At 45.9% G+C, this 26,590-nt stretch overlaps 4 protein-coding genes across 4 annotated transcripts; all 4 read right to left on the bottom strand.

The window, feature by feature from the left end:
• Nucleotides 1–6,454: 6,454 nt before the first annotated feature.
• Nucleotides 6,455–8,329, bottom strand: L3040_000162 (uncharacterized protein; the record flags this gene model as incomplete). The annotated part of the gene is made up of 3 exons (XM_066155044.1): nt 6,455–6,688; nt 6,785–7,818; nt 7,879–8,329. The coding sequence occupies 3 exons, from the start codon at nt 8,327–8,329 to the stop codon at nt 6,455–6,457; spliced, it is 1,719 nt and encodes a 572-aa protein (XP_066013106.1).
• A 4,939-nt stretch (nt 8,330–13,268) lies between these two features.
• L3040_000161 (uncharacterized protein) lies at nt 13,269–14,389 on the bottom strand (the record flags this gene model as incomplete). Its single annotated transcript, XM_007295186.1, has 3 exons — nt 13,269–13,539; nt 13,611–14,092; nt 14,153–14,389. The coding sequence occupies 3 exons, from the start codon at nt 14,387–14,389 to the stop codon at nt 13,269–13,271; spliced, it is 990 nt and encodes a 329-aa protein (XP_007295248.1).
• Nucleotides 14,390–15,391: 1,002 nt separating this feature from the next.
• On the bottom strand, nt 15,392–16,392 carry L3040_000160 (uncharacterized protein; the record flags this gene model as incomplete). Its single annotated transcript, XM_066155042.1, has 2 exons — nt 15,392–15,979; nt 16,096–16,392. The coding sequence occupies 2 exons, from the start codon at nt 16,390–16,392 to the stop codon at nt 15,392–15,394; spliced, it is 885 nt and encodes a 294-aa protein (XP_066013105.1).
• Nucleotides 16,393–21,126: 4,734 nt separating this feature from the next.
• L3040_000159 (uncharacterized protein) lies at nt 21,127–21,747 on the bottom strand (the record flags this gene model as incomplete). Its single annotated transcript, XM_007295183.1, has 2 exons — nt 21,127–21,530; nt 21,579–21,747. 2 exons carry the CDS (start codon nt 21,745–21,747, stop codon nt 21,127–21,129), a joined length of 573 nt encoding a protein of 190 aa, XP_007295245.1.
• Nucleotides 21,748–26,590: the final 4,843 nt, after the last annotated feature.

Raw genomic sequence — 26,590 nt, 5'->3', positions numbered from 1 at the left:
GAAAGCAATTGCTATATAACGATTACTTTAAAGTTGTATGCACTTTAGTCCGCAGCGCTCGCTAATTAAGCGTTATTTTAAAGAATTGCACTTTTAACGCTTACGCTATTTAAGTTATCAATTATTATATTATTACTTACGTCGCTTTTTAAAAGACTATAACTAATATAGCTCGAGGACGCAAGTTTATTAAGCTTAATACTACGATAATTAACTTTACTTATTAAGCCGTAAAAAACAAAAACAATATTAAGTAAAAAGATAAGATCGTTATTTTTAACGAAAGACTTTTAAAAAAGCTAAGATTAAAAGTTTTATTATATAGCTTATTGATTTTAGCTTTCGATAATATTAAAAGCAAATACGACGAGCTTAAAAAACGTATAGAGTTTGTTAACGAGAATTAGACTTAGAATTTCGTTTTATAAAAAAAACTCGAATCCGAAATTTTATTTGTAAATTATAATTTACGAATAAAAGATGATTTAGCAATTAAAGCGAGATTAAGTCAACTTTTTACGCTTAAGACCTTTTTGCTTAAATTATCTATTGCGCGCTTTTCGCTATTATTAACTTTATCTTAAAGATCGACGTCATCTTTTATTAATAAGCTTTCGAACGTTAAATTAATTGCTTCGATTATGTTTATTTTACGCAAGTCTATCGACGCGAGCTTTCTTTTAGCTTTTAAACTTAAAGTGCAACGCGACTTTCTCGAAAACCAGCTGCTATTAGCATTACTCGTTAAAGAAAAAGATAGCTTCGAGTACGAACTAACTAAAGTTGTATCGAACCGCTGCTTAAGATTCGTCGAGATTAAAAACTTTATAAGTATAAACGTAGCTTTTATTAACTTTTGCTAAGACTTTTATTAATTAGCTTTCGACCGCTTAAACTTAAACGAGAATATCGATAATGTTTTTTAAGTTGCTACGGAATCAATTAAAAAAGCTATCAGCTAAATCCGTAAGCTTTTAAAAAACGAATTTTTTAATAACGCGATCTTACGACTTTTCGATCGTCGTAGCTAAATAAAAGTAAATAAAGAAAAAAGCAAAGTAATAAACTACTTTTTATTATTTAAGATCTTTAATTTAAGCTTTAATAACGACGATTGCGATTGTATAAAAGTCTTTTAAAAAGTGAAAAACGTATTAGAATTTAAAGATAGATTTAAAGAACTCTTTAATTTAAACGTTTAAACGAAGCTCCGCTTTAACCGCAAAGTCTTACCGTCCGCTATCGACTTATTAAATAAAGTCTTTTACGAAGTTTATACTTTCGAATACGTTAAATACTTTAAGCTAGTTACGAAAAGCTTTATAATAATAATAATCCGTTTTAACTTGTATCGATTCATCGAAGCTTTTTAAACTAACGCTTTTAACAACTTTATATTTTATTCGAGCAATTAATTAATATTCGCTATTAAAATTAAAAGTAGTACTTTAATTAAAAGAATATTTAACTTAAGCTCTTTTAAGTTTAAAGTTAAGCCGATGTCTTTTAACAAGCTGAATTAAAGCATTAGCTTGATAAGTATTGCTTAAAAGAACAGCTTTTTTAATATTATAAATACGAATAGTTATACGAAAGTTTAGCTTATATTAAAAGCTTTTTTTTTAAACGATAAGTACGGCAACTAAACTTTCTTTACTATTATAAATAAAAAGATTTAGATGTACTTGTATTATTTTCGAATTAATAATTCAAGAAGAGCTTTAATTAATATACTTTTTAATATAATATACTTTTTGATTTAGCAAGTTTTCCGAAGCTATTATAAGCTATACTTTGCTGCTTTGCTTAATCGCTAAAACGAGAATTATAAGCTTATCGCTTACCCGGAACCTTTTTAGCTTTTTAAATGCAATAATAATGCTCGAGTAATTGCGATTAAATACGACGCTAATACTAAACGACTCGTAAACCGTAGTTTACGAGTAAAAAATAAAGTTTTAAATTATTACTTAATGCTTTACGGCGTAAAGAATCAGATCGGAAGCTTAGCTATTTAACTTAAGAATTATACTTACGATATTACTTTTAAAAAGACCGCTAGATAAAAAGCTTTTAAACTTAAGTCGAAAACCTTAAATGCTTTTAAGAACATTGCGCTTCGCTAACCTTTCGTTATAATTAATGATTTCGCTACTTTTATATCCGTTATTACGAAATAAAGTGTTTTCTTAAATATAAACGCTTTTTAAGATTCCTTTTGCGGATAAGCTATCTTTTTTAATAATTATACCGCTTTGCTAAACGATAACACTTTAGAAAATAGAGTCAGCTTTATAAAGCACGCTTATACTATCGTTTTAAGACGCATGCCGCTAACCTTTTATAGTGCTTATCAGCACTAAGATCAGGAGGAGATTCTGTGGATTGAATGAAGCTTGGTATATTCTATCTAGGAAGCTCGTCAGGATCTATGTACATGTACCTGGGAGCTCCAGTGTGCCAAGGGCGCTACTAGGCGAGGTCACATGACATGTCATATGTAGCTTGGGTAGAACCATGCTTGTTCCGCATAACACCTTTCGATAAAGAATTATTAATGAATCAAGCTAGCCTTTCGCCGTTATAATCTAATTGAACTACGTTAGTTTCGTATTAAAAGCTTTAATCGGAAGAATAGATTAAAACGAACTTCGAGTAGTAAAGGAATTGACCGCTATCTTTATTATATTTCGGACTTAGTTTTAAGAACACTTTATTAAGCATAAGAAAAAGTTGTTTTCAGCATTTAAAAAAGGATTTGCTATCGTTTTAAATGCTAAAGCTAAGACTTACGAAGTCAAGTCCTTTTTTAAAAGCAAGAGCCGCCGAGCTAACGATCTTGTAAACGCCGACAAGTTGAAAGATTTTAAAAAAAGCTTGCGATCGATTGAGTTGTCTTTTAACGACTCCGATTCAAGTATAAAGATCACTTTAAAAAGTGCGAAATCTATTCGTAAACTATAGTTCACGAGTTAAATCGGCAACTTTAAAAGATCTTTTTTTCAATCGGAATCTTTAAACCGCGCATTCGATAAAGTTATAAAAGCTTTAGATAACTTGCTCGAAGACGAAGACGACTTAACTAATAGCTCCGGATTTTATTTTAGCTTCGCTAATCTTCCGTCGGCTAAGTTTATATTTATTAACGATGCTATTAACAAGCGCAAGAACGATACGCGCTTTTTTACTCTTAAAGATACTGCTGCTAGCACGTTATCGTTTAATACTAGCTTTGCTAAAAGGAAAAGACCTTTTCAGCTTAAAAAGAACGAAAAAGTTAAAAACGTAAGTACGGAAAAAGATTATAAAAAAGCTGTTAAAGCGTAATTTAGATGTTTAGATATTTAGAGTTTAAAGACAAGATACTCTTCTTTTTTTATATATTAGATTTTTCTTTCTTTTACACCTCTTTTTTTTTCTTTTTTGCTTGATAGTAAGCGGAAGCGCTTATTTATTCTATAAAAAGACGGATGTAAACACTTTGCTTAATAAGGTACTTGCTATAGCTATTAAAGCTATATTAGACGGACCTATCTTTTATAAGAGGGCACACATCTCTTAGCTAGAACAATCAACGAGCTTTCTACTTACCTTTTTTGACACTTCTTTTGTAAGACCATGAGGTCTAGCTTTAAAGCCAGGCTTCTGTACAGTACATCTTTTTGGGTGCTTCTACAACAGTCAGTCAGTCAAGTCAATCACCTCCTAGCTGCTAACGCATATATAAACTTTTTTTTCTCATCTCGCACCAGAACTGAAGCTCTACAATTCGACGGCTTCTTCGACTAGCTTTTCTATGTTCAATCATAAGTATTGAAAGGTTAGAAATTATTATTTACATGTGTATTCTTGGGGTTGGTATTTCGTATCTATCTATCTGTCTAGCTGTCTAGCTAGCTAGCTAGCTAGGTAGCTAGGTCTGTCTATCTATCTGTCTGTCTGTCTGTCTGTCTGTGTGTCTGTGTGTCTGTGTGTCTGTCTGTCTGTGTGTCTATTCGGTAAACATAAGCGAAGTAAAGCAGAGCAAAGCAAAGCAAAGCAAAGCGAAGCAGGGCTCGTTGGTTTGACTAGGCTTCGCGAGATTGATGGATGGATGGATGGATGGATGGGGTTTGGGAGGAATTACTACGTAGGTAGGTAGTAGTTGATGGTTGATGGTTGATGGTTGGTTCGATGGGAGGTGGGTTAGGTTAGGTAGGTGGGTAGGTGAGGTAGGTTAGGTAGGTGGGTAGTTTAGGTTAGGTTAGGTGAGGTAGGTGGGTGAGGTGGGTGAGGTGGGTACAGTAAGTAAGTAAGTAAGTACCTGTAAGAACGAGAAGGAGAGAAGGAAAGAAGGAGAAGGAGAATGAAGTGAATGAATAGTCAGACGGAGGAGATGATATATACATATACATACACATATACATACATACACATATACATACATATATCAATCAATCAATCAATCAATCAATGAAAATCATCCCATCGCATTACCTACCCTCCTCCCATCCCCCCATTCCGCTCCTCCCCCATCCATCCACCCACAGACACCTCCCTACCTTACCCACCCATCCACCCCCACACACAGCAATAAAGACACCCACCTACCCACCAACCCACCTCCCGCTCCAGTACCTAGGCACTGAACCTATCCCCCTATCCCCCTCCCTTATCCCCTATCCCCCTCCCCTATCCCTCTCCCCTCTCCCCTATCCCCCCCCCTTTCCCCCCTCTTTCCCCCCCCCCTTTTTTCTTTCTCCTTTCCTTCCTCCTCCTCTCTGTTATTGATAAGCCTGCATTTTTTTCAAAGTTCAGTTTTTCGAAAAACTTAATTCTCGATCTCGATTTCCATTTCCATTTCGATTTCGATTTCCATTTCGATTTCGATCGAGGTCCAAGGTCCCAGGTCGAATGCATATTGAATATTGAATCTCAGTCAGTCTCGGTCACGATTTTCTTGCTTGAGTGTTTGACTGCTTGTTTGACTGCTTGCTGGCTTGCATGCTGGCTGGAGGTACGCATGTATAATATATACATATACATATATATATACATATATAAGATATGTGTCTCGACGTATATATCCATCCATCTCTATATGGGCTGCGTGTATTGAGTGCGGTGCGAGTAGATGAGGGCGAGAGTGAGAGATTTGAGAGATTGAGAGATTGACAGAGTTCGGTGAGTTCGGTGCGAGTAGATGAGGGTGAGGTTGAGAGATGGAGACATCGACATCGAGAGACATCGAGAGACCATCTAAATACATAAATCGATACATCAATAGCTGGCTAGCTGGCTACATAAGAGCTAACTACTCAGCCTTATAAGTAGGTAGGTGTTGGCTCTATCCTCCGTATTTCAGGTTGGAGATCAAAGGGGAAAAGAGAAAAGATGGAGGAGGGGAAAAAAAGAAAGAAATAAGGATACATTTCACGGCATATACATGCATAGCGGTAAAAGGAGGCCATTTCTTTCCTTCTTTCTTTTTAAATTCTTCTCAATCTGTATCAATGGTAGTACCACACAATAAATCATACACAAACAATATAACCCCCCCCCCCCCCCCCCTCCAGCCCTGCCAGGCGTCTCTGCTCGAATTTTAATATAAACTGTTTGAACCTCGCGTGCTGATCATCTCATCTATCCAGACTCCGTCCCATCATCATCACATATGAAAATCGTTAAAGTACAAATGCAGTACAACACTCAGCCTAGTACACACCGTGACCTGAGCCCAGACGTCCAGATGACCATTTATCACCCCCATCGTATATTCATCAAATAATGAAATAGAGGACTAGGAAAACATGACGTTGTACAGTCTAGTTCTAAACCCATTTTTGATGGCCCGACCAGTTGTCTCCAGTCTCTCTTTTAGGTCCGTCCGTCCGGCCGGCCGGCCCATTTTCTGCTGTACAAGTTTTTTCATGAAGAGGATGCGTAACACGACATAAATCATATACAGACAACTCGTCCATATTAAACCGGTCGGAAGGAAATAGATAAGGAGGCCGTAAATCTGACCTCCTGTAACAATGACGCTAGAACACCCCATACCAGAATTCCCAAAAGCACGAAATGGAAAACAAGCGCTTCTCGCTCTGAAACAAGGAGGCCAAGAGCGCAATTCAAGAGACATAGAGCATGAATGACGACAGGAATGGTTCGAGTCATGTTGTATAATAACAATGATGTCATGAGTGCCGCATTGGCGAATCGGACAAGGGAGGACACTCTGCTTTCCGGGCAGAGGCCCCCCCCCCCGGCCACCCTGTGCGATTCGCAAGTTGTTCGCGGTGCACCGGCAGTCCCTGCATGGATTGGGGCGAGATGCATTCCTGGCACTGCTGCACATCCTGGAGGGGGTGGGGTGGGGTGATGTTGTTATGAATCCCTGTCGGCTGTGACGTTAGGATGTTGTGTGATGTTGTGTAATATTGTACATGATGATGGAATGTCAATCATGCATGATTCAATCGTGCGTTCGGCGCCGGCTGTTGTTCAATTCAGTGTGCTCGGGATGCACCACCCTCATGTGACGAGTCAGCGCATCGTTCCGGCTGAAGGTCTTCTCCTCTGTGCACAACGGACAGTGCACCTTGAGCTTGCGCGCGTTGTGAATAGTATCCTCATGGCGGGTGAGGTCGTAAGGGCGGGAAAAGATGGTGTTGCAGGGCTTTCCGGTTGACGGGTTAATGCGTTCGCACTAGATTCAGCCTGTCAGCATTTCCAAATCAAATGACAATTGTGACCAAGATGACCGTAATATCTTGCAAGACAAGTGAGTATGAAATAGACGTACTTTGTGAGGCCCCGCTTGCGAGTTACGTTGCGCCGTGGAGGTCATTCCACCTTCATCCCCGCTGCCGATCACCGCCGAGTTGCGATGGCCTTCGCGTTTGTGTCTCTGTAGCCTCGCTGGTGTATCGAAACGCAACGTGCATCCGTGGTACGTGCAGGTGTACGTACCCGTGTCTGCAGAAGTGCCAGCCGGCTTCTTCGTGTCCGACTCGCCCGCGTACTCGCTGCTGCTGGACTCCATCGAGGTCAGCGTCGAGGGAAAACCGACGTCCTCGCCAAAGTTAGTGAGGTTGCTAGGCTGCCGCCGCGACGCTGGTACGAAGGGGTATTGCTGGGGAATTTGCTGGATGCTGCCTGCAACAGCCGGGGTTACGAAGTTGAAGTTGCCTTGGTGCTGTGTCGCTTGCGACGAGTTGGAATATGCAGGTGAGCTCTCCAGTCCCGTGGTGGCCATGCTCCCATAACTCGTCGGAGATGCGTTGCCGTCCTCGGACGGATCTTGCGGGAGGGCAGGCTGTTGGCGGAAAGTCGAGGGCTGGGGTTGGTTCTGGAGATTCTGTTGAGGTGGGAAGAGTGGGGCGTTGGCATCATCATCGTTTTCGTGATATACCAAATCGACTTCCTTTGGTGAGATGGTCTTCGGTGCTGAATGCTCAGTAGACACTCGCTCCATCTGCTGCTGTAGCGCCATTGCATCGCTCTCCATCTTCTGTTGTTGCCTCAGATGCTGCGCCGAGTTGAAGCGCACGACCGGCGTCTGCGTCCCAAAAGTAGTTCCCGTCGGCGCAAGGGGGGAGCCGTGTCTGAACGGCGACCGTTCTCTCGACGGAATCGAGAGAGGCGTCTGGACATTGGCGCTCAAGTGCTGGGAGTTCGCGGCTTGCAGTCTTTCACAGAATAGATCGTTCTGAGGAGAGGTTGTCACAGACTTCGATGAGGAAGGCGCTGTAGTAAATTGGACGTTCGGGTTGTATAGCTCGTCCGTGTACATGTCTGTTATGGTACGTTCGAGTTTAGGAGCTGTGCTCCTATATGCTTCAAAGTCACAACGTTGTAAGTACTCGGACAGCCATGAATCGAAGCGAAAGGTCTCACCAATATTTTGCCTCTCATCGTCGCATGACGGTGGCGTGGATGGTGACTCATTTGCCTCCGAAGAGGTGGGTGGCCTCCCCGAGTGGTGAGATTCCGGGGCGGCCATCAACTCGGTGCTTCTCGATACCTTGGGAAGACCGTCGTAGCACGTAGTATACGAGAGGTTCGGGTTCTGGTAGTAGCTCGAGTACTGTAGCGTGAGGAATTGCCCCTGCGATGGAGTGTGGGCGGGTGTCAGAGGCTTCGAAGGGTTGTTGGGTTGGTAGTCCTGATATTCATGATAGTCGCCAACGATGAGCGGGTTGGCAGCGTTTGCGGTGTAGGGCGACGAGGGACCGGCCGAACCCAGAGACGACAGGGAGGACTCGCGGTGGTGTGCCCGCGTCGTCGATTGAGGAGTCAGTTGGCCGTTCTCGAGCCAGCTGGTAGTGTGTTGCTGCTCAGATAGCATCGGTTGACTCGAGGAGAAGTGTTGATGTGGTGTTTGAAAGTCAAACAAGGGCTCGTCGTTCTGGTCGTTGAAAGGGAAGAAGATACTCGACGTCGACAACTCGTTGTATTGTGACTGTGGTTGTGGCTGTGGTCGTGGTCGTGGTCGTGGTCGTGGAGTCGAGATACGCGACACTTGGGAACAGGGGGAGGTGACCGATGCTGATGTGGATGGGGAAGCGGGCGACCAAGACTGAGATTGTTGGTGTTGTATATTTTGTTTTTGATGTTGTAGTAGCTGTAGTTGTAGTTGTACATGTACATGTAGCGAAGAAAGCTGACGTCGATGAGGTGATTGAGCTGTTAGCGCTAACATCTCGTATGAGTAAGGGCAGGAGCGGGGTGGCGATCCGAGCAAGACGGGGGTTTCCTTATTAAGAAAAAGGTTCTTGAGACAAGATCCGAGGTTCCGGGGTTCGGGTCCGGGGGGGGAAGGGAAAGTCTGTCGGAATGAGACAGTGGTCCCGCAAGCGATTCGATTCGTATTCGGGATATTGATAATCAGACAACGATCATGTGCACCCAGTCTAGATGTGAAGCGATAGTGTTGATGTGTTGATGTGTTGATGTCGTTGACACAATTTGATATGAGATACGGAGATAGATAGATGGTATCAGCAAGCCGAGTCGAGTCTCGCCGAAGTAGATGCGGATGCGGAATGTGGATGTGGAAGTGGATGTGGATCTGGATCTGGATGTGGATGTGGAAGTGGATATGGGTGTGGGTGTAGATGTGGATCTGGATGCTGTTCAGGTCTTGTGTTAAGATCTTGAGGTCTTGAGCTCTTGAGGTTGTGGAGGCTCGAAAGTCGGATGGAATGGAATGGAACGGAACGGAATGGAATGGAAATAGTCGACGGATAAGAGGGAGAGAGAGAGAGCAAGAGGGAGAGAGAGAGAAAGCAAGAGAGAGAGGGGAAATAGTCTCGGACATTGCAGAGCGGGTTGATATATTGGATTATTTCCATCTTGCCATTACATAGCCGATGCGATGCAAGCAGCAAGCAGCAAGCAATGGCCGTGGCATTCCTCGTCACACATAGAGTAGCTACCGGTATCTGACAGGCAGCATCTGGCTGGGTATGGGATGTGGGATGTGGGTGGGATGTGGGATGTGGGATTCTGGGAGTTCGGGGATCGGAGATCGGAGATCGGGAATCGGGGGCATTGACAGAGGAGGGGCATGACGCAATGACGCCATGATAAATAAGCATGATGCCATGACGCAGCGACGACGAGACTGTACGGTACCGGTACCTGCACCCTCTATGTACTCTCCCTGCACTCTCTCTGACCAGTACCGGTACAGTACTGGACGAAGTAGTAGTAGGTAGTGGGTAGTAGGTAGTAGTATGTACTCGCTGCGGAACGGTAGAAGAGCTGAGCCCCCCCTTCCCCCCGGCCTGTCGCTTTCTTTGTCAGCCCCGCCAGTTGCCGCTGGGGAACCCGTTGGCCCGTTACGGTACAGTACAGTAGTGACGGGCTCAGCCACTCTCTCACTCCTGTACCGGTACTTCCAGCGAGCGTATAGAGAGAGTACTGCGCAATCTGTTATTGGCTCGCTCCACCTTCCACATCTTCTCACGCCTTTCGTGCTTCGGATCTGACCGGCCGGGCATCTCGTTTATCGATATCGATAACCTTCTTTCGGCTGGTGCTGCTATCCCTGTGCTGCTGTGGCTGTGGTGGCTGTGGCTTTGAGTGTGGCTGGTGGGCCTCAGCCAGCTTGCTGCTGCTGCTGCTGCTGCTGCTGCTGCTGCTGCTACTGCTGCTACTGCTGGGCCTCGACCTCGATCTCGACCTCGACCTCGACCTCGACCTCGACCTCGACCTCGACCCAGATTGTCGGGTACGACGGGCTGGCGAAGCTGATCTCCGCCGCAGTCCGTCCCAGTCTAGATCTCCGGATGCCCGATCTGCACAGGTGAGAGGGACGCTGACACACGCTATTATGTTTAGCTGGGTCACTCCGGTACCATACGGACGGAAATATCGCGTGTTGGCCCGGGCTCAAGAATTCGAGTCGAAGGAAAAGCCTTTATCTCCGACTCAACTCTGACTCTGTGAGATATCTCCTAGCATCGTACCACATACAGTTTCCACAAAGCCAGAACGCTCCGTCTAAGCAGAGCACAATGTACCCGGAACTCAGCAACGCATGTGAAAAGGCAACACGAGAACCAACAAAGACCCGGGATCATACGACGGTTCACTTCACGCGAACGTCGTATCCGCAGTTCCATGTGGAAAAGGTGAGGTGTCGAGGTGTCGAGGTGTCGACGTATCGACGTATCGACGTATCGACCATCTCCGACTCACACGCACCCGTACCGGTACAAAACCCTCCAATCCGAACGCGACCATGTTAAGCAAAATCTAGATGACTCATGACTATGGCGACAATCCTTAAACGCTGAGTCGCGAGTGCAGTGCCGTACCCAGGGAAACTTGGCAACGTAAACAGGAGCTTCAGCCGCAGGGTCTGACCTTGCGGAGCAATAAGAGTACAGTAGGTACCATAATGACCGTGAGCGCGAATCCAAAATAAGAAGAGGAGAAGTGTAAAAAAAAAATATGAGCCAAGGACAACCGATGCTGCGAGAGCAGCCAGCAAGCGCAAAGCTACAAATAAACAAGCAAAGCAAACAACCCATTTGCCTTTTCCCATGATGAATTTTTGACCTTGCCCTCGCCGGGATGATCAGGGTCCAGCGCTTGCTTCTTGCTTTGCCTCGCAGACGGAGCATCCTCCGCAGAGTCCGTGTTGGGTGCGAGAGGGTGCTGCGGTGCGATCGGATCGGCCGATCATTGGATCAGGAGACCCGAGTCGCGGTCCGCGGAGAAGGATTGAATTGATCGACGAAACGAGCCCGTCGCCGAGGAAAAAAAGAAAAAAAAGAAGAAGGAGAAAAAAAGTTTCGGTGTTCTGAGGGTTTGGTGGGTGGGGTGGCTAAGCAGAGCGACGCTAGGAGCGCCGAGGCACAGGGACAAGGCCCGGGTTTTTATTTTTATTTTTATTTTTCTATTTTTTTATTTTTTATATATATACTACGTATGTATATATATAGTGTACCACGGTACAGGCCTAAGTATTACCCCTCGAGGGTGCCTTAAAAGTTTAGTTTCCACTTTAAACCCCCTGTTTTCCTTACCCTCGAGGGGTAATACTTACGCCTGCGACGTAGTATATGCAGTATATGCATGTTTATTTGTGGAAGACGTATCCGTACCGTACGGGGATAAGTACTTTCTTACCAGCAGACTGCATCGCATCGCATCGCATCGCACCGCACCGCATCGCACCGCATGACATCGCGTGTATGCAAGGCCAAAAAAAAAAAAAAAAAAAAAAAAAACGCGGAAAGAGACGGGAGTGAACCAAAAAAAAAATAAAGTAGTACAGTAGTAAATAGGAAGGAAAAGGAAAAAGGAAAAAGAAAATAAATTAAATTAAATTAAAAAAACAAAAAGGGTTTTTTTATTGCCCGTCTCCCCGTGTTCGGCCCCTCCTATCCAGTGTGTGCCCCCCCGAACGGCAGCCGCAGCCGCGGGGCGAAACAGAAGAGAAGATACTACGTACGGTACAGTAGAGAGAGAGAGAGAAGAGAGAGAAAAAAAAAAACAAGAGGAATGAGAAGGCGAATGGAGTGTTCCATGCAATGCAAATGCAATGCAGGCATGCAGGCATGCAGGCAGGCATGCAGCATCCGGATTTAGGATTTAGGATTTAGGATACGGAGGAAGGCCGCTGCTGTGTAAGGTAGGTACAGTACCGTAGGTAGTCGGACGGACTACGTACGTAGTGTAACTCAATTGATTTCTCAGCCGGCCGGTTTTTTTTTTTTTTTTTTTTTGCGGGGGGGGGGGGGGGGGGGGGGGGGGGGGGCCCTTCAGAAGCCGATGATGATGATGATGATGATGATGATGATGTGACTCGGCAATTCTTTCTTGGTGGGGAGGGGGATGAGGAGGAGGAGGAGGAGGAGGAGGTTCGTTTACTGTTGTTGCTTTTGCATGGAGAAGTACCGTGTGAGCGAGCTAATGCTACCCTATACCTATGCCTATGCCTATGCCTATGCCTATGCCTAACTACTAATAAACAAACACGCCAGTCGCTGCAAGGAGAGGAAAACCTAGAGACCGCTCCGGGGAGACTCCTCCTTCCCACGTCTTCCCTTCCGCACTGCTTCTTCAATCGCTACTTACTACGTACCTACGTACCGTACGTAGTATTACGAGGGCGGGGTCATCGCTTAACGTGAGAGAGGGCAAGGGCTTGAAACTCAGAGTGGTAAGATACCGTACATACAGTAGATAGGTAACTATAAAGAGGAAGATCTGGGCACGGGTGCCGCCGCCCCGCTCTTGGATCCAGGCCAGCGTCCTTGTCGTCGCGGAGCATGATATTATATTAAATAGTATCAGGTCGGACATGCGGGTAAGTAACAGAGGCAGACGAAGGAAGCGACGGAGAGAACTCAATGGGCTGAGCTCTAGAAGGGAATAATGCCAACCCATTCGCGAAGACGGCGGCGCTAGGTCGGTCCCGCCCCCTTATCATATCCTCGCCATCGAGAGGGCAATTCGTACTACTGAGAGTACTCACAAGAATTCTCGGCAAAAGTCATTAAGAAATGTGACTTTGAAATAGGGCACTTGGAACGGGGTCGGAGTACTCGTCGGTTTCAGTGTCACCGACCCACACTAAATTGACAAATGAGAAACACATAGAGCTGTAGTATTCTTGCAGCGAAGTGGTTAGGAAGTGCGGCGCATATTTCACACCTTCAAATGAAATCTCGTTTCTCATAAAAGCTCGAGACGGGCAATCAATTCCTTTCCCGGAGTACGATTCAGAGTCCAGAAAGCGAAGATTCCCCGTGAGGGGGACCTCATGGACCTCAATCCAGATCGGGAACCGGCAAGTGATTCAACAGCTTGACTTTCCGCCCAAGAGCCTTCAACGCTTTCAAAGCATTCTCATCCCTCAATTCCTCCGTCTCTTTTGCATCCACTAGCACGAAATCGTGCTTCAAAGTCTTGCTGCCTTCTGGCACACCATACTTCCTTGCCGTTTCCGCATCAGCGGCGGTAAAATCGACGACCAAGGAATTCTTGACACCGAACACCGCGTCCGAGGTTTCGTAGGGATCCCCTCGCATATACAGAGCACTACATCTCCCATGTAAGTAATTGCCTGTAAACATTCAAAAAGGAGATAGGTAAGGATAGGAGAGACATACGTGATCAGGTGATCCCACCCCTCCTTCTCAAACATAAAATGCATGTGCGCTGGCCTCCACGGATGTCTCTTCAAAAGCTTCAAAAGCTGCCCCACCGGCCCATCGTGTGGTATGGGATAAGGCACCGGCACGATAGCCTTGAAATGAAACGCCCCGTCCTTGTCGCTCATCATTACACATCTCCCATCAGGCCCGTCGTGATCCGCATGTTGCACGTCGTAATGGCCGGTACTGTCCGTCTCCCAGATATCGACTTTCACACCTTCTATAGGATTACCCGAGATATCCTTGACAGTGCAGATCACCAGTAAAGGCTCGCCGGCCTGATCCTGGGACATCGAGGAGCCATTGACCATGACCTCTGCTTCGTGGGTGTGGAAGGGCCCGAGAACCGAACCTTCGGTGCTCGCGGGAGGTTTGGGATGGTCGATTGCATCGACGAGGAGGGAGAGGCCAAGAATATCGGAGAGGAGGATGAACTCCTGGAGCTTAGATCAACAAACATTCCTTCAACCACAGCGGAGCCAGGAACCGGAGCTTACATGCCGCACATCCGAGCTAATCTGCCCAACTTTGACCAGGAAGTTCAAGGCAGCCATCCACTCATTCGTACTCAATCTCGTCTCGCGAGCGAAATCATGGAGATGGGTAACCAGTCTTTCCATTACATACGTGAGGCGTTGGTCGGAAGACTGCGAATTGATTCTGATAGTGTTCTCTGTGATATTGTCGATGTTCAGGTCCTTCATCGGAGGAACATTGATCTTCTCGGACGTCATATTGACTTTCTTCTTACTGATATCGGGGTCTGCGACCTGGGACGAAGTCGAATGGCGGGGTAATCGCTAGCCTAGAGCTTGAGATACGGTGTTGATGTACGGTATGCGACCCGGGTTGCTGGGGGAAGCATGGAGGGCTTCGCCCGATATAAAAAGGAACATTGAGTTTCGTAGTATAATGGATCTTTGTAAGTGATTGGAAATAATTGGGCGATTACTCGTTCGCGGGTCGAGCAGACGATGGAATACCGGCTTGCGGAGTGGGGTAGACCCCCGCAAGAGAGATAAGATAACTTCCAAGTCACGTGGATGCAAGCAAGAGGACCGCCGCTGAGTCTCTGTGTACGTACGTACGGTAGTACAATCACAATTGTGTTTCGGGGAAATCTCGAGAGGAGACTGAGTTTGCATGAGAGAGGTTAGAGATTTGGTACCGTAAAATCGGGGATATCCTTGGCTCGTGTTTACATTCTTAAGCGAGGCCGACCCCCCTTCCATGTGGAGATCAATCCGAAATCGTCCTCAACCTTCGCCCTACCCCACTCCCAAATATCGAAAACCTTATATTAGTTTTGCTAGCTGATCATCCCGTATCACCCATGCCTTTTAGACCTTGAATAGTGTCGAGTATACGGTAGAAGACCACAACGTCCATGAATCCTCCCTTCTCGCACCAAGCTCATGTCTGCAGCTCCCGAGGATCTTCGCCTCTATCTGCAGCGGAGCGGAATAACACCAGAAAATCTTCCTCATCTTCGGAAGCTATGTCTGTAGTTAGAGTAACGTGGCCTGGGAACTACGAGAGACCGATATGAAATATATGATTCTGGACAGTATACCTGGGGATACATACCACTTGACAAATTCTCAAGGTATTCCGTATGCGACCACGAAAATCACGATATGAAAGGTTGCAGCTGCACCCGAATCTCTCTTTCTGATATACTGAGCCCCTCAAGCTTCCCAGTACTACCGCCATCGTCTCTGGCCTGCTTCCCGCTTTCACATCCCAAAGTTCCTATCGACCAAGGCAAATGTCCTAGCAAAACCCTCCATGATCCCACTGAGTCCATACCCTCTGGACCCCCCATTCGCACCCGGGCCCGGGTCATTTCTACCTTCCACCCTCCTCGTCGTCTCCAGTCCGATCTCCAGCACTGTGCCGCCTCCAAACTCTGCCTCTTGCACAACGGCCAACATCACCTCTGCGACACGCTGAGGCATAATCCACGCATCTCCCTTCTCCTCATCGACCCAGGCTGCCCGGGTCGCGGTCCATATCGGCGTCTTCACAATCGCCGGCGCCACCGCCACGACTCGCACGTTACTATGCTGTTCCAGCGGGCCCAGACTCCGCGTGAAGCTAGAGATTGCAGCCTTGGAAGCCGAGTACAGCGGGATGGGGAGGAGAGCCATCTGTGCGGCGATGGACGTAATCAGCAGCACGACGCCATGACCTTGGCGTTTGAAGATTTCGAGAGCGAGTTGCGTGCATCTGATCGGATGGGTGACGTTTGTTTCGAGTGTTGCATAGGTGGATGGGGAGGTTGTGGATGTGTTGATCGCGGGGTGCCAGAAAGAAGACCAGTCCTGGTGCTCCGTCGTTAGTCCTCCTCAGGAGTCAGATCACTTACTTCACTTGGAAGCAGAGAGCAGTCAGGGGGGGGTCAAAAAACCGGCTCAAAAATTCCTGCACCTGGACACACGATGTCCAGGCCACCAAACTCGCCCAGGGCACGCGAAAAGGCATCGTCTAGCTGCTTCCAATCCGTCACGTCCGTTTTCTGGAACACAACTCTTGCTTCTTTGAAATTGCTGCTGCCCTGTACAGAATCGTTTGGAGTTGAGTTTTGTTTGATCAAGGCTTCGGCTTCAGGGACAAGAGCCAGATCCGCGATTACAACGTTGCAGCTGGAGGCGAGGAGGAGCTTGGTGAACTCGAGGCAGATTCCCGAGCCTCCACCAGTGACGAGTGCTGTCTTGCCGGCGACTTGAAGCGCCATCTTGATATGTATCGATATATGAAGTGGGAATAAAGGCTCTCTGGGAATGCGTTTCAGGGGCGTTCATACGGCAATGTTTCTGCTGAATCACATAGTGCGAGTGAAGAGCAGTAGACCAGACAGAACCTTTTCCTCGTCACGGCTTCTTGCAGACCGAGACAGCTTTTTTTCATGGGCACAAAACTTCAGCAGCCAGAAAGGTGGCATGTTTCAATCCTCCTTGGGTCTTGTTTTCTCGTGACCGGAAGAATGGGGGTTTCACAGCTGTTGGGCTGGTGGTGTATCTGTGGATGGTTGAGGGCCACGAACGTATAGAGGCGTAAGTGGTAAGTGGGGTTGTTGAATCTTGTATACGAGCAGAAGTAGGCTTCGCTTGCTATACAGGCGCCATGATCCCAGCTGATGAACAAGACCCCCTCCATGCCTGAGTATTCCTCCTTCCACACGTGGCGTCAGGTTGCAGCTCTTTCATTTTTGCTAACAGGGTCACATCGAGGAGCACGAAGCATTGGCACAAGGGATGCGTAGGGTCTTCCTACAGCCAATGTATTGACGTTGGTGTGGCTTCTCACCAGCTAACAATGCCAGCTGAACCATGCCTAACTTTCATACGATACCATTATTTATGCGCCAGCTTTTCTTTGCTGTAGACGCCTGTGAAACTCCCCCAAAGGATCATCTTCATTCTCTTCATCCCGACTGAAATATGAATCGATCTGTTTCCGAAACAGAGCAGACGGCATTGCATCTGGCTTTCTCTATTCAAGGAACTGTAACTCCTCAGACGAGTTTGATCCTTGGGCACGACAGAGGTAACTCAGAACCGCAGCTGCGGAGCGGTTAAGACCAAGGGCGCAATGCACCAAAACGGTCCCCTCTGGGTGGCGTGCCGTGTCGATGAAGTAGAAGATTTTTGTTCTATGAGGTTTGATGTTATCGATGTCGTCTAGAGGAATGTGCAGGATAGCGAGACCATTATTCTGCTGGTATGGCTCTCTGCGCATATAAGAACATGTGCGATCTCTCCTGGGAGCGTCGCAAGCTCTAAGTACTGAAAGAGATGCTGATTCGGAAGGATCTCAAAGAGCTCTCTCTCTCTTTGGCTTAGGGGTTTGGCTATGGGTTTGGCTGGCTGTGATTGAGGTAAGTCGGTGCTAAGAGACATATTATTTTCGTGCGTTGAGCTTGGATGATTGAGAATGCGTTATATCATCCAGTGAAATGATGTTAAGCTATTTGCAACAGGTGAAGTGGGGCTCTATGAATAGGCTATACTGGACGCTAGATAGATAATCTCAGCGCCATAGAACTAGAGCGTTCGCCCTATAGCGTTTAGTGGCATCATCATAGCCGTGGATTCTGTTAGTAGAGCAGATCAGGCGCTATTAGTACGCGGACCAAGTACTGTTGGTATTCGGACTATGCGCTATCGGACCAGTACAACGTCTTAGTTCGGGCTTTCAGGACTACATACATAGACTCCGTAGACCCTTCGTAAAACCTTAGATAATCAAAATACTTCTTCTGAAAAACAGATTTCCCACAGCGCTCGCTCGCACTACTACCAATCTCAATTACAACCTTCCAATATGGCAAGTTATGGAGCGGGATCTGGCGAACGTTATACAGACGCTGTACAACATCGGTCAGCATAGCACGGAGGAAGGTACCACTCAAGGTCACCGATACTCAGGAGGAGCCATTCCAATCTATCAATACACGCTTCACAACCCCTCCTTTCGCACCATGGCAAGCCAAATCCGCAAAATGCCAGACCAGAGAAAACGACACCCTTCAAACCATCCTCAAGAAGATACTTTCTGTCCAATCTGTTGTTTCGACCTCATCCTCCCCCGCCCAGACAAATCAAGACCCATCGTCGGATCTCTCTCTCCAACTCTTTTCCAACATTGGGTTTGGAAGCTGCGATGTGGTCTTTGCCCAACTGGGAACTGTCCACGTTGCAAAACGAGAAAACGACGAGGGCTCGCAGTCTGCTGCGCTCTGGAACGACTTTCGAGTCCGTACGAAAGCCGAGCAGGGTTTCAAGGTTGCGAGCCTCTCCTCTTTCTCAACAGTTTATATTCCCTGGCCTCTCTCCTGCGTTAGCCACATGGATACTGCTTGGTGGCTGTTCAACGCTCATCATGGATTCCTATCTGGACATTATCCTATCTGGACATTAGACTCTTCACAACTTGCTGATGTCCGCAAGGATCACGCCCTGGCCAGAAATCATCCGCGAATCACTGACCTTTACTGTCCAGAGCATATGAAGGAATCTCATTTAGCTAGCCCTAGGAACAACGATTGCCTGGTTCGAGTGTTTTGTCTCAGTAAACAGTGCCGAAGCTGGGTCACTAATATATGTGAAATTCACAACCAAGTATGACCAGTATCAACTATTCAGAATCTCCAGATTTGCATTCGCTTTTTTTTTTGGGGGGGGAGATTTGAGTCTCGCAAGCAGTTCCAAATGTCCGCAAATCTGGTTGAGAGAATGAGCGATCCCAGTTACCTCGCTCCTACTCACTGCGATAGGAAAAAAAACCAATCCAGAGCAGGAGTGTGAACGCGAAGACGACAGCAGAATAAACATCGTCTTCCGATCCTCTACAACAGTGATTTCGTTGCCGCTTTTCTATCAACAGAAAAGGCTGTCCCAAGTTCGTCAAATGCTGTGGAGCAACAGAGTACATATATCCTTTCTCGCTAATCCGTTGCTATCGTGAAGGCGCTGCGCTGCTCACCAACAGCAACTACAACCCAGAACTGCTCTGTAGCAAAACGTTAATTCCTGCAAATCGGTCTGATCCAGGGGGTGTCTTTTAGGCAGCGCTGTAGCCCTTTCTCCAGCTTCGGAATACCTCGAGAGTGGAATCGCTGTGGTTTCCAGAAGACTCCTTACTTACTCACTACCCGGGGGCCGACACCTCGTCGTTGGACCTCATATCTCACGTGACTCCAAACACTGGGGATTCTGATGCTCGGAATATATCTCAGGCTTAAAATTGAAGACTCAAGTGTCTCGCCCGCGCTTTTTCCAACAAGGACTTGTTGCGAAATAGATATCAGTCTAGAATTTTTGTCAACGTGATTCTAAAATCCGGGCCAATTAAATCTCGACCCGACGCGCTCAGTGAATAAATTGAACCTGCAAAAAACTTCCGAAATTATTAGCCAACGCAGTAGATAGAATGCGTACCATGATGTACTCAACACGATGCCTATCCCTGAAGGCACGAGCAATTCAATGGTTGTCAGTCAGCAAGGGAGATAGATTACAGCTGCTGCTGCTGATTGATGATACCGGGTGAAATGTCGTAGATCGATCGGACTGGCCACCACCACCATCACCCCCACCACCACCAGCACCAAGCACCCGACGACAAAAAAAAAGAAGAAAAAGAAGACGGAAAAAAAAAAGACCCCCAAAAAAAAAGACAGAAAAAAATTGGTAGCTTCTCTTTGATTGAGCGTGTCATCCTTAGTGCAGGGGCCATGCTAATCTTCTCTGTATCGTTTCAAATTCTAGATGAGTGTTAGTGTTGGGTTTACCACTAGACCAGGCGGGAGGAGACACTTACGACCAAATGCCTTGCGGCGAAGAGCGGGGACTAGTCGGGCTATATCAAGGTGGCAAATTTGTTTCGGGCCGAGGTTCGGATCTGGCTTCTTGCAGGCCCGCCACTTCGATTCTTACCTACCGAACGAAACCATTTGAGACGGAAATCGGACGTTGTTTTTTTTGCAGACTGGAAATTTGGCAGGCTTCATCGTATGGATTGTTGATTCCTCCATATTCACGTGCTCAACAATAAATGATAAAAGTAACTTTTAAGAGCAGTTTCACAATAGTAATTGGGCCATGGTAAAGCAATCTAGGAAATGATATGATCGAATAATATTATTGTTACTCGCATCGGGAATCATTCCTGTTCATAATAGTTCTTCAGGTCGCTGTGTGCTGCCTATTTTTGGTAGCATATTCCGTTCACAAAATATTCCATGCATTCCCAATTTCATTTTGAGACGCGATGCGGCCGCAGCATAAGTCCTTAGCCTACATTAACATATTGCACCGATCCCACTGAAGTCATACTCCATCAATGTTTGAGATCGCTGCAAGCCTTCTCACACTGGAATTTTCCAAGACGACACCTGTTAGCGGAAGGCAGACGGCTGAGTTGTCAGCCAAAGGATCAAATTCCTATGAAAGTATGGCGATCGCAAGTGGTTCAACCGATTATTATACCCATTTCATGCAACTCCATTTAAAATCGCGACTGTGGGATTTCCCAGGTCTGTGCCAGTAAGGCGGTATCGAGGCTTTCCGACGAGTCTTATTCGCAAATGTGCTGCATGCAGAGGTAATGCTCGTTCCCTAAGGGGGCCTACAGGTTAGGCTGCCTTGCCGTACGATGTGTCCGGGCGTCGGTACCATGGAGTATGAATTGTTTCCAGGCCAAGGGCTTACAGATGAAGCAGGTCCATAGAGAGCCAGGTGGTTTTTGTCTCTTGCGCGGAGAGCGACAGGAAGAGTGACTGACGTATTGGGGGAAGCCATCGGAGGATCTGGTCGTAGCTTTGCGTTCTTAGCCAAGGAAGATTGTCTAACCCGGGAAGAGAGAATTTTAAGGAGACATGGAAACACAGATCACAGACAAGAGCCTGATTGAGCCGATGACATGTATTCGTAGCCCGGCCCGGATCGTTGCGTCAAATGTGACAGCCTCAGAACACATCCTCCCGGGTAACAGCAAAGTCTTCACCATTGTCCCTGATATGTACTAGGTCCTTATCCCTTTTCAGGGGTTTGCGCATATCAAAGCCGTCCTCTCCTTCTTTGGCGGGATCAAGAGGATTATCATAATAGTAGTCCAATACCCGCCGGTATACGGAGTACCCCAAACCCTTATATAAGTTTTGGGCGATCTTGTTGCTCTCTCTCACGAACAGATCAACGAACCAGGCATCGTATTCGTCGCCGCCTTGTTCGAGGGACTGCGATAATATGCGGGCGAGACCAAGGCGCCGGGCATGGGGAGCGACGGTCAAAGCCGTGATATGTGCGTGGAAGGGTAGGTAATGTTCGCTGTATTGCAGATATGATGGCGAGGACTCGAGTTTTCCCATCACTGTGCCACGGGTAAGTTTGGTACACTTCTAGAGGTAGTGGAACATACTGTAGCCATCTATAGTTCCGTCTTGTCCCTCTGCCACATTGAATAGATGCGGCCAGCGGGCGAGGTAGGAAAAGTAGAAATTGAGATCGTATGTCTCGGTCAGAGGATCTAGGTTGGTAGAGTTGAATTTCAAAACATCCATGGCGTGGAAATGGCGAAGGGAAGTCATTTTGGACGGATTCCTGAAAGCTACTCAAGCCTCTGTTTATGCCTTGACGGCTCTTCTAGCATTACTTTTGTATAGGTCTATGACGTTGTTGGCGGCTAATAAGTTTATAGACGCCATAGACGCCCAGCCACGACTTAAGCTTTATGAACCTCTTATTTGAATACTGCAGGCTCACTGCACAGTTATCAATCGGTGGTTAGTGATTAGAACAACGTCCTACGTCCTTTTTACCTCGTTGTTAGTATTTTTCAGTATATGATCTGATTTTTGATGCCTTTTCCTGCCTTTTATGCTCGCAACCCGTCCCTGACCATTTCCTGCATCTCTGCACCGGTTCCCGCTTGTGCCTTGTCGCATCAATCCTTGGATAAGGTGCGGTTCTTCTCTATAAGCGACAAGCAACACGTCAAGAAGCAAAATTATCTATTTCTAAATACAAAAATGTTCTGAAAAACTTCTAGAATTTCATAATCCTCTGGATTTCATCGCATCGACAATGGAATCAATCCAACAGCACGAATTGCGCACGCAGCTGCCCAGATTTCGGACCGGGAACCGCGCCCTTTCAGTAAATCAACGCTTTTTCCAAAAAATACAAACCCCAAAAACCTTTTACGTCCCACAACACCGAATCAATTCTCCACTCTTCTTCGCGTCACAGCGCTCTCGGCCTGCCCAAAATCCCAAATCTCGTGGCCTATGCTCTTGCAGCAGCCTTCCAGCGCTTATCCCAAGCCTTCAACGCTTGCCTCATCTTCGATCTATGCATTGAGTTGCCAAGCCCAGCTATTTCGAACTCATGGCCGTTGCCGAGATATGTCTCCAGATTCGAAGGAGCGACTGGAAGACGATTGAGATTTTCGAGTGTGAGGAGGGCTTTCTGCGGTGCCATTTTCATTCTGCGAGAGGAACACATATGACTTTCTTCAACTATGAGCTAATTTACAGAGCAAGGGAGAAGCCTGCTTACTGGTGAGAAGGCAAGCACTGATTCGGGAGTGCAAGAGTTGGTGAAGCGAGGATACAGCGTGGCTATTCGATGGCGGAAACAAGCGCCGATTCGAGAGGCAGAAGTACAATACTTGGACTTCAGGAGAAAGAGAACTCGAAGCTCGTCAATGCTGGTGAGGTAAATTTCGAAATCAACGATCGTTTCTATGTGCGAGCAGCCATATTTCTATATTTTGCTCAGTCCAACACAGTCGCCCACACATGTCAGCCCGTGCCAGGATTGCACTTTAAGTCCTAAGTCGGAAGAGCCTTCCTATGGGCTATTATCGGTCAAAGCTACTGTGAGGAATTCCCTAGCCAGTTAATAACAAGGAAAAACCCAGGTATGCCACATTTGAATGGATACACAGACGAATAAATTTGGTGTTACTCGACAAGCTGGTACGATGGTTCCTGCACTTGACCGCACCCAAGCCTCTGGCTGGGAGTTACACTGCCAGCGCCATTAACGTCTACGCAGTATGCGGAAGTATGGAATGTGATTGATTGATGGCGAGATGGAATTCCCTTACTGATATCAAGAACCGGCTGAAAGACGAAATCCCCAGGACCTGCATTCGCGATCAACGGGTGGTCGCAGCAAACAACAGTGGCTCCGCTCGCAGTTTATCGTGCTTCAATAAGGCCTCAGGAAAAGATGACTGTTCGTGAGGAAAGAGGGTACGTACAGTACCTGCCCAGTCCGACCACTCTTTCCAACACCTCGCACAGCCGAAAGACTTGGCACGAATCAGCATCGAAGGCCTCGCCTGGGCACTTCAAGAATGGCCAAAACTGCCAACCAAATCTGTTTCCGCATGACGAGTGCTGGTTGATGAGAGACTGTCACTCTAAAACAGGGGTTTTTTTTTTCACAGCCGGCAAGTTGCAGAACAGAAAGACTGCATCATGCATAAGACGGCAGACAGGAGCTTGAGGTACGGCATCGTTCTGTCACCAATAGCAGCACAATTTGTCCTAGCGATCCTTAGGTACAAAATTCCAAAATTCACCCAAGCATAAGAAACACAGTTTGCTATCTGTTATTTGCAATTTCAGGCGACGTGGAGCACATGAGCCCCAAGTGGTGCAGGCAGCAAGCCTTTCTCGAGCGGTGTTACAGTGGAGCTTGGCAGTACCCGAAATCAAGAGTCCTAAACTCACAGCTAAGTCCTGGAGGGTTGATAGGCCAGGAACGACAGACCGGAGTCCTGAGACTCCAGCTCGGCATTTCAGATATCCACACGAGACTGATGATAAGGCCGACTCGGTCGACAGGCTCGACATCGACCTTCAAGGCTCCTCTCATTCCTCCTCGATTAACAACGGGATCACAATGCGGTCGATGTGTCTGAGACTATACTGAACCAGGTTACCATGGAGTCGCGCTGAAGAATCCACGCCAGAAGCCTTCCGCGGCTAGGTTGTGGAAGCTACGTCGAGTAAGTAGTCGATATAATCTATCATATCCTCTGTAGATGACACCCTGGAAGCTTTGTTTCGATTCAACCTCGATTTGTAACACAATCCTGTCCGAGTTGTTGATAGGTTTGACTCGTTGGAGTCGTCGCTGTCGACTTCCGGGCACCTGATTCTGCATTTGAAGACCCATCCAGCAGCCCCCAAGTTACACTGCAGGCTCTCTAACACCGCCCTCCCCCCTCCCTCTCTCTCCAATTTTTTTCTTTCTTTAGCAAACTCTGCAATTGCAGGATGTCCACAGAAACCCACATAGTTTCTCTTCGGGGGGTTTTTTTAGGGGGGCCGGGGGGTTCCTATCATAGGATGCTGTGCCACTCAAAATCTGCAGGCCCTGTGGCACCTCACCGCGTGTCAGGGGGTCCAGCGAGACAAGTCCAGCATGGCAGTCTCCTCCTCTCGAATTGTCGTCGACCCCCGGACCCGTGAGAATATCGAAGAATACAAGTCGTGTGGACAAGTCGGTAGCGCTTGCCGATATCGCCCGCAGAAAAGACACTTGATTGATACATATAATACTAGGCAACTGCTGTTGGCCATTTAAGCGAGAACTCCAAATCAATAATAAACATCTATTTATTATACTTTAATTACGCAATAATTACAAATATAAATTAAATAAAAAAAATATCATTTTATTCTTTAGACTTTTTTTTTTTTTTTTTAAGCTAATTTTTCGAAAGCGCACGAACTTTAATATTTAATATATTAGCTTTTAGCCGCGATACAAGCTTTAATTCTATCCGGTATACTTTAATACAAATTATCGAATAACGATTGATTTAATATATCTTATACAGCTTGCAAACAACTTTTTATCTTTTGCTTTGCGTGTTTTAAATTCGATTTATCGATCGCAACGTCGAGAAACATTTAATAAAGCTTCTTTTTAAAATGCTATTAAACGTGCTCTATCGAATTAAGGTCGAAAGAAAAAAGTAGCTAATTGATTGATAAAGTAATCTTATTTTTGCCGAATTAAAACTGAACTTTCTTTGCAATATAAATTGATGCATTATTTTGCTAAAACTAATATTTGCGAAGCAATTTTCGAAAGATAAGCTTGACTTTAGCTTCGAGGACTTCGAGATAGAATTATGCTGAATACTTGTGTTTTTTCGATTCGAAATCTCGATTTATAATATAAAGATTCGATTTTCCGCGGTCTTAAAAGGCTTTTTAGACTATTATTTTTATATTTTTTACATCGTATATTTAAACTATCTGACGATTTTATTTCTTTTTAAGCGTGCGAAAAACTTATTCGATTTTTTTTTCTTCAATCTCGCTCGATAAAACACTTATCCGATCAAACGATTTTTTTTTAATCTTCGATCGTTTACTCTCGATAGTTTAAACATTATTATAATAAAGTAGCCGCGTGTTTTTCCGTAAGTTCGAAGCGCTTTTTATACTTTTAATTATAGATTTTATGATTTTTTAAAATCTTCTTAACGATAATCTTTTTACAATCGAGATTATACGCTCGAATGACTTCTTTATATAAATCCTTAAAGTTTAAATAAACGTATCGTAATAGAATTCGTTCGTCGGATGCCGAATATAATTTCCGCCGAGCAGCTTCCGATATAAATGTACTTTCGTTGCGTAATAAAGCTTGCTTTCGAGTATAATTAATCGTGCTACGAAGTATTTCGAAAGCTTTTGCAATAACGGTCGGATTTGCATTAAAAGCAAAGCCGTTTATAATTAATCTTCGTTAATAAAAAGAAAGATAATGCCGAATAAGCCGATTATTAAACGTCGCAGTAAAAAGAGTACGTTAAGATAGCATTTTTGCAATAGTTGTATAAGATAAAAAAACGCGTGTCGCGAAAAATCGCGGTTTTATGATTTTCGGCTAACAGCAGTTGCGGGGCATTGTACCCATAACATACGACTCAATCCACCTCCCAACAAGTATCTATTCACACCGAATCCAAAGATTGACTCGACTATTCTCACATGATTAGCCAAAAAAAAAGGGGGGGAATTGAGCATTTACATGAAAGAAAACGACTAGAACTACGACATGTGCGGATTTACTTCCTTCCTTCCTATACTCAAAGGACGTCTACCTCCTTCCGATCCGCGATCCAATAACGAATACCACGACTCCCGAGTGCAACAATGATAGGTATCCGATCAGAATATAATATCATTAATAGAAGCATGCCGCGCCCTTTTCTACAGAATAGTACGTACGTACGTACGTACACGAAGCCAAAAGCTCATCCTCACCTACACGAAACCTCTCGCCAGACCCCGCCCCCTCTTCAAGCCATACATCCTGCCGCCACCCAGCGACCCAAAGCCAAGCTACACCCACCGGGTCTCTAAAACCAATACTCAGGATCGTATCCTGTCGTCACTC

This window comes from Drepanopeziza brunnea, assembly GCF_022702325.1.
Source record: "Drepanopeziza brunnea f. sp. 'multigermtubi' strain 214-2 chromosome Unknown ctg1, whole genome shotgun sequence".
Classification (NCBI taxonomy): domain Eukaryota; kingdom Fungi; phylum Ascomycota; class Leotiomycetes; order Helotiales; family Drepanopezizaceae; genus Drepanopeziza; species Drepanopeziza brunnea.
Note: the sequence above shows the minus strand (reverse complement) of the source record. Positions and strands in the feature narration are given on the sequence as shown.